General features: G+C 55.4%; 1 protein-coding gene across 3 annotated transcripts in view; it reads right to left on the bottom strand.

The window, feature by feature from the left end:
- Nucleotides 1–3,849: 3,849 nt before the first annotated feature.
- Nucleotides 3,850–7,456, bottom strand: part of BCL2L13 (BCL2 like 13) — a 68,363-nt gene continuing 64,756 nt past the window's right edge. For 2 of the 3 annotated variants that reach the window (XM_082420858.1, XM_082420857.1), the window contains one exon: nucleotides 3,850–5,941. In XM_082420858.1, coding sequence (XP_082276984.1) covers nucleotides 5,195–5,941 — 747 coding nt within the window. In that variant the 3' untranslated portion in view covers nucleotides 3,850–5,194. The remainder of the gene's footprint in view (nucleotides 5,942–7,456) is intronic. The other variant, XR_014252536.1, reaches the window with a different exon arrangement.

Genomic DNA, 7,456 nt, shown 5'->3' with positions numbered 1-7,456 from the left:
TTATATTAATACAGTAAGCCACCGTTTTAATGCAGTTTATACATGTTTTGGTGTCAATTTTTCCAGACCAAGTCAGATATACTTTCTTGGTCATAAAGCAAGATAACCCGCTCTTCTCCCCAAGCCAGCGTCATACAGAGATTCCAGCCTTGAGCACATCCTGGCCACCAGGACTCAGGTACATCCTGGAAATTGGTGCATTTTACATCACAACCCTCGTGGACAGAATTGAGATTTTTTTAATTGAGAACGTTTCATCCTGCTTTTTAATTATTTGAATTAAGTGATGGTTAAGAGAACAAAAGATGCTCGGCATCACTGAAAGTCCAGAGGCCCATCTGGCGTACTCAGACCGGCTCCTCAGGAGCCAGCACTGACTGCTGGGCTGCTTCTCGGGGCTGCAGCCCTGGAGCCGCTTTTATTCTCCAGCAAGTTCACCAGCTGTGCGAGTGGGCCTTCGGGTGTTGCTAGTGTGTTTTCAGAACCTGCAGTCAAACCACATAGGTACGTACTTAAGATGACAAGACTGATGGTCTGGAAGCAGCCCTCCCAAGTCGAGGCAGGGAGTTACTGTGTGAACAGAAAGAGGAGTCATCAGTGTCTTCAAGGCTCATTTTATTACACCCTCCGGTGTCTGCTCCCAACGCTGCCTGCAACAGAGCACCATTCACAGAGTTGCGCTTTGCTGCTTTTCCCCCAGCGAGCACAGAAGGCCAATGATGAAGGGAAGCGGAGCCGGAATAACCCACAAACCAGCTGTGCGGGAGAGCAGAGGGACCTCACGCAGGAAGAGGGTGTTACCACAGTGACCGTTTCACCACAGGACTTCGGAGGGATGATAGCATCAGAATCCATAATACACAGACCTCAGCCAAGGAACAAGTCAGGTAGAAAGAGGCACTTTTAACCTGAAGAAGGAAATGAACAACTGTGACAGCAAGAAAAGCACAGGTCTAGGAAAATAATAAATTGTCTTTTCCTTCGGTGCTGACCAAGGACCCAGCCACTTAGTACAGTTCTCTCGCCAGAAATCGTCGTCCAGACTTAACGGGGAGGGGCCCACCTTCTGGCTGTCCCTGGGGAAGGAGGCCAACACTTGCTCTAAATAGCTCGCGGGAGGGTGCGGTGTGGCCAGGAGGGGCGGCGGGCTTGGTGGCCCTGCGGACGCCTGGGGAACAGCCCCCTGGACTACAGCAGCACTTACGGTGTAGACACAGGCTGGTCTGGATTCAGGGACAGTGGAATTATTGTCTTGTGCAAAGAAAGGGGAGACGTGGATCAACACTTCAGCAACTAACTTCCCGATTAGGTCGCTCCCAGCGTCAGCTCCCAGGACGTGCCTGTGTCCGAGTGGGCGCCCCCCTGCACCCCGGGGGGCACAGACGGGCACCTGTCCCCACACCACCCGAGGAAGCCAAGGAGACACTAGTCCAGCGGGGCGGGTCTGGAACCGCCAGGCGCCAGGTCCACGTTGGGAGAGGCCCCTGGTGCGGTGAGCAGCTGGGACAGACTGACAAAACCTTGGCTCCCGCGTGTGGTCCCACAGAGCTGGCTCAGCACCTGCCCAACCGCGGCCTCCCCAGGGCATGGGCCGCCCCACGCAGGACAGGGTGCCTGCCTGTACCTCTGCAGGTTACAAGGATGGGAGACGCCGGGGAAGCCCTAGACCTGAGTCAGAAACTCTGTCTGTCACCTGCCGCACAGATGCCAGGTGCCTTCGGGACAGTAGTGACCCCGAGGGGGTGCGAAGGGGAAGTGTGACGAGGGAGGCCCTCGAACAGCCCCTGGCGTGTTGTGACCACTCAGCCCCTCTGCTGAGATGATAATGACCACCCTTGTTTCGGGAAAGGAAAAAAGACACTCCCTGAACTCAAGCCCAGCTCACAGCCGACCCCTTGCAGGGAGTGGAGAACAGGGGGCTCCACCAAGGGCAGATCCTGGTCTTCTGTGGAAGAGGACACGTTCTTCTGGCATCAAGTGTGTTGCTGAGACTTGACATGAGATACTGCCTGCATGGAACTGGTCCAGAGGCTAGAAGCTGCTGCTACAAAGTGACCAGACAGCCCCTCTTGATGAAATGACCACGTCAAATTCTTGGTAAGGAAAGTTTGTGTAAACAGACATAAGAAATTAAGAGGGGCTTCCCTGGTGGCACAGTGGTTGAGAGTCTGCCTGCTAATGCAGGGGACACGGGTTCGGGCCCTGGTCTGGGAGGATCCCACATGCCGCGGAGCGACTAGGCCCGTGAGCCACAACTGCTGAGCCTGCGCGTCTGGAGCCTGTGCCCCGCAACGGGAGGGGCCGCGATAGTGAAAGGCCCGCGCACCCCGATGAAGAGCGGTCCCCGCACCGCGATGAAGAGTGGCCCCCACTTGCCGCAACTGGAGAGGGCCCTCGCACGAACCGAAGACCCAACACAGTCAAAAAATAAAATAAATAAATAAATAAAGTACAAACTCCTTAATCTAGCATTTAAGATTAGACATCAAACTATCAAACCAGTAAAAAAAAAAAAAAAAAAAAAAAAAAAAAAGAAATTAAGAGAAGAGGGGAAAAAAATCTTACCTACAATACCTTTCATTTCTATAAAACATCTCTTAAAATAATTTAAAAATTCTATGGGCATGACATTTGTCCCCACATCAAGCCTTCAGGGAAAAGGCAAGGAACAGGCATGGCTTTTATATTAGCAAGAGACTGAGGAAATGAATTTCTACGGGAAATGAACAGGGGCTGCGGTTCACAAACCGCGTCTCTGGTTCCTGTAACCCCAGGACACACCCAGGTAGAGAGACACAGGAGAGCGGAGGGATCAGCCTTTGCGAACCAGATGGTCAGCAGATGGCCTTCCATCTAGGAAGCTTTCTGGGGGCAGTGCGGATGCCCGTAAGGCACACTGGGACTGACTGGTTTCTGAGGCCCCGGAGTTGTCACTACTTTACTGCAGAGAACGTAAACTAGCATTCTTTAATCCTGGTATTTTTCTCAAGAAACCTTCAGTGGCTTTTGCCAAGTGATCAGAAATCATTACATTCAATACAGCAGTTAAGAGTTCTGCAGGACCTACCAAAACAACAGTTCAAACGAGGGTGACAAAAGGGCGAGAGTCTGAGTTCCACACCTGCGTCCCATGATCCTCCTCCCTCTACCTTAGACTCATGTTCCAGCCCCACAAAAAGGGGGTGTGCAGCTGAGAAAGTTTTTAACGTCACAGCAAAACATGGGAGCCGCTACCACCGCAGTCCTTACTAGGCGCTCCCTCCTGTCCACGACCAGAGGGGACGCTGAGGTCCTATCCCTCGGGAGCCCCGTGCTGGAAGGCCACACTGTCTGGGTCCCTGCCGAGCAAAGCGTGGCCCCACCTTACCCCTCCGCCGTGGAGCACGCAGACCTCAGCCTCCGCAGCGCAGACCTCCCGCCAGCCGCTCAGAATCGAACCGGCTCCTGTTAGTGCTTCAGTGCGTTCAGCCAGTGGGCTTGAGGATCCAGAGTTTAAATGTAAACACTGGAAAGAGAATATTCTATCATAAAAGGGAAGAGAATGAAGACAACTCAGCAGTTCGCGCTTCCCCTACGAAGCACCAGTGCTGCAGTCGGAACACACAGAGGAAAACCCCACTTCCCTCACCTCTGGCTCCTCAATGAAGGACACCAAGACCCTGACCAACATCCCTCCCCAAGAAGACACTAAAACTCAGAACGCAAGATACACTGCCTGGTAAAGCTGCACAGACACACACACACACATTCCAGACCTTTCTGACCAACTTCTAAACAGTATCGCTTTAGGAAGAATATTTAATTTAAAAAAATAAATTTTAAAAAATAAAGCACATTTAAAACATCAAGTTTTGGTGATCAGGATAGGTAAAGTAATTTTATTACAAATTTCAGGATTTAAAAAGTAATCTGTTACATTTACTAGGATAAATCTGAGATGACCTGTCTCAAGCACGTGTGTCCCGTCAGTGGCACTGACCTCAGGCATGAAGAGACGCGGTCCCCCCGTGAGGGACGCGGTCAGCGGATGAGGCTACGCTGAGTCTCCACGGGCACCTGCTGACCGTGGTCACTACGGTTTGTCACTCCGGCATTTGGGCCGTGACGAGCTCAGTGTAAGCCTCCGTTACAGAACTCTGAGAGCCAGGCTAGAACCCCAAGGGCAGCCTCTCTTTCCTGCTTTTTACTTCAGTGATATTTAGGAGACTGTGTACTGATGGAAAGTTATGATTCCCTGGCCTGTAAGCCCACGTGTGGAAACCCTCATCACCCGGCAGAGACCGCCGAGGAGCGGCCTGACTGGGAAGGAGGCTGAGGCCAGAACCGGGGAATCACGCTAGTCCAGGTCACGGACAGCAATGCCCAGCAAGAGGGGCGCTGCTGGCCGGCGAGGCCCCGTCGGCTCAAGGCTGCGCACAGACAAAAGGGCTGGAAGCAGCCTCGACAGGCCAGCGAAGCCACCCTCCAGCTTCCCAACACGCAAACTTGCCCCGCGGTCACGGGCAGGGGCCCCGGGTCTCTTCCGTCTCGTGCGTTTAAAGACTAAAGGCAGCATCTTTACAAGGGGAACTGCGGGAAGCATCGGGCGAGCCCTCTCCACGGGGCCTCGGGGCACCCTGGGGCGAGGCGGGCAGGGCAGTACCTGAGAGGCGGCTGAGACCCGGCAGAGCACCTGGGCTGCGGGACTGAGGGCGGGAAGACCAGAGGAGCCGAGAGCCTCCAGGCAGGAGCGCGCCAGCAGCCGAGGGGCCCACAGCCAAGCCCTCCTGCCTGGGGGTCTCCCCCCCAGGTCCCCCCACGGGGACCCTCTCGCTCTGAGACTGTGGCTCTCACGGGACAACGTTATCCCTGGGGGACGTTTGGCAACACGGGGAGACACGTGGGGTGGGGTTGTCACCACTGGGGAAGGCGCTACGGGGCTGGTGGGCGGAGGCTGCGCACCCTACACCCGGGAGCTACCCAGGGGCCGCGGACGCCAGGCAGGGGGCACTTCACACACAAGATCCTGAACCTGGCAGACCAGCGTGCGCAGCCTCCAGCTCAAGCCCTAACACGTGGGTCGGCCCCCTGCCCTGCGGACCCAAGTCCTCCTGACCCCGGAGTATCCAAGGGATGTCCAGCCAGCTCCTGGCAGCTCCAGTCCGGTCGACACAACTAAAACCTTACACCTTTTTGTCTTCTCTCTCCAAAAAATCTACTTCCTTCTCAGAGCCAGTGCCAGCCCAACTGCCACCGCCAGGATGGCAATGGCGGCTGCCCCCCCGAAGAGCAGGAGGGACTTGCCCTTGGGCGGGGGGCCAGCTTTCTCGGGGCCGCCCGGGGAGGGCCCTGCCCCCAGCCCACCCCGCCCGCGGGCTGCCTGCTCTCCGCCCGGCGGGGCTGCTCGGGGCTCCACCGGGGGCTCCAGCAGCAGGACCCCCTCCTGCTCCAGTTCAGCAGCTTCGGACGCGGCCGCTCCCGCCTCTTCTTCAGCAAGTTCCACGAACAGAGATGTCGTGGGACTGGCTGTCTGGCCGGCTGACCCCTCGGGGCCAGGCTCCCCGGCCGCCATCAGGGCAGGGGCCGCCGCGGCCGCCGCCTCCGCGCCCTCGGGAATCTCCTCCTTCTCCACGTGCACGATGTCGGAGTTGGAGGAGTTGTTCTCACTCTTCTCTCCAGCCCCGTTGCTGTCCAAGCTCTTGACTTCTTCGGGGTCCACCGTGACCTGCTGCCACGACTCGGGACCCAGGGACACCGGTGGGCTCTCGGTGCGCCAGCTCTGGCTGCTGGACAGCGACACGGGGAAGCCCTCGGCCTGCCAGGACGCCGTCGCGGTTGTCGGAGACTCTGGGGGGCTGGCGAGCGTGGAGGCGCCACTGGGCAGGATGTAGATGTCGTTGCTGTCCTCAGCGGCGCCGGCGGGGCGCTCCTCGTCCTCCGGCTCCAGGGTAAAGACAGCGCCCTAGGAGACGAGGAGGGAGGTCAGTGCAAAGAAGGGGAAACAGATCTAAAATAAATGTAAATCTGGAGGCAGCCCCTTTCCTAAACTGAACTTCCAGGGATAAATGCATTGTTTAAACCTACAGTTTTTGGAATGAACGTGTTTGCTTGTAGACCAACACAGAGGAAGAATTTTTAACAAGACGGTCCTCTGACCAGTTTCTTCAAAAAGCTGATTTATATTGTATTCAATTTATACACATTTAATGCAATAAATAATGCAACACAGCAGAGAAAAAGGCAGGCAGCTTGTGCCCTAGGGATCTATCACTCGGCCGGGCTGGTGCCATCAGGAGCCCAGACGGGGAAGGACGTGTTTTGCTGGCAGCTGGGGAGGTCTGGGAGCCTGGCGGAGGGACATGTGAAGAGCAGGGAAGAGCCACGGCCCAGCAGAGGCCCAGAAACGTCAGCCGGGGACGGGAAGCAGCCTGCCGTGACCAGGGAGGTGCCGGCAGCAGACGCCATGGCCCTGACTCAACGGCAAGGGAACGGTCATCGGCCACTCGGTCATGGATGAAGCCGCCCCGACGATGGGGAGGGTGCGGGGGACACAGGCCTCCTGCCCTCCTGGCGGCGGGAGCCACACAGCAGCAGCACGGCCACGGGGGCTCCAGGCTCCCTGCGGGGGCTGTGTCAGCTCCGGTCACTAGGAAGAACACGACTCAATTTTGGTTCTTGACAAATTCACCCTCTAGACGTGAAGACCCACACAGGAGGCACACATTTCACCGCGACACTGGCAGCCCTAAGGCAGGGGATGCACGGGGACCAGGAGGTTCGTGGCGGAGACAGACGGGAAGTCACCCAGAGTCTGGACGACACCCGCAGATGCTACGGAGTCTGCAGAGCAAATGCAAGCAAACTAATTCCCACTTCATTTTGTGATTACGGCCGCCATTTATATGAAGCAGAATAGTTCTGTTCTGTGATCAAGACCAGAAACTTTCCGGTCACACTCGAGTTATTTGGAGATAAGGAATATAATCCCTTGTGTTCCCTATCCTTAGAATCACATGTGCAGCCCCTTGACGGCGCTGCTCCTCAAAGGGAGGGCCTGAGGGTCAGAGAGACCCACGCGCTCACCGATAGGAACTCCCTCCAAGGGCTAAAAACAGAACCTCTTAACAGCAAGAACTGATTTAAAAAGCAAAAGCAAAACAAAGGAACCATAACAAAACAGGTAAAAATTTTAATCCTCAGAAAGGAGACCTTTGCTACTTTTTATTTAGGGCTCGAAGCCAAAACAAGTGAAGTGGAAATTTCACAAGTTGCATCGTGAAGAAGTGAGGGAAAAGTTAACAAACTAAAACAATTTAGCGTAAAACTACTGCTCTCTTTATTTTTAACAGCTCAACGCTGAGAGTCAGGAACATTCTTTGTCCCGTATCTGGAGGACTTCTTCATCCAGCCAAGACACTGGATCAACACGGTTGTCAAGCGACGACTCTGGGGGACGATATGGCCCAAAAGCCAGTCA

The sequence above is a fragment of the Balaenoptera physalus genome (assembly GCF_965194825.1).
Source record: "Balaenoptera physalus genome assembly, chromosome: 13".
In the NCBI taxonomy this organism is placed as follows: domain Eukaryota; kingdom Metazoa; phylum Chordata; class Mammalia; order Artiodactyla; family Balaenopteridae; genus Balaenoptera; species Balaenoptera physalus.
The sequence above is the reverse complement of the archived record's forward strand: the minus strand, read 5'-3'. Positions and strand labels throughout refer to the sequence as shown.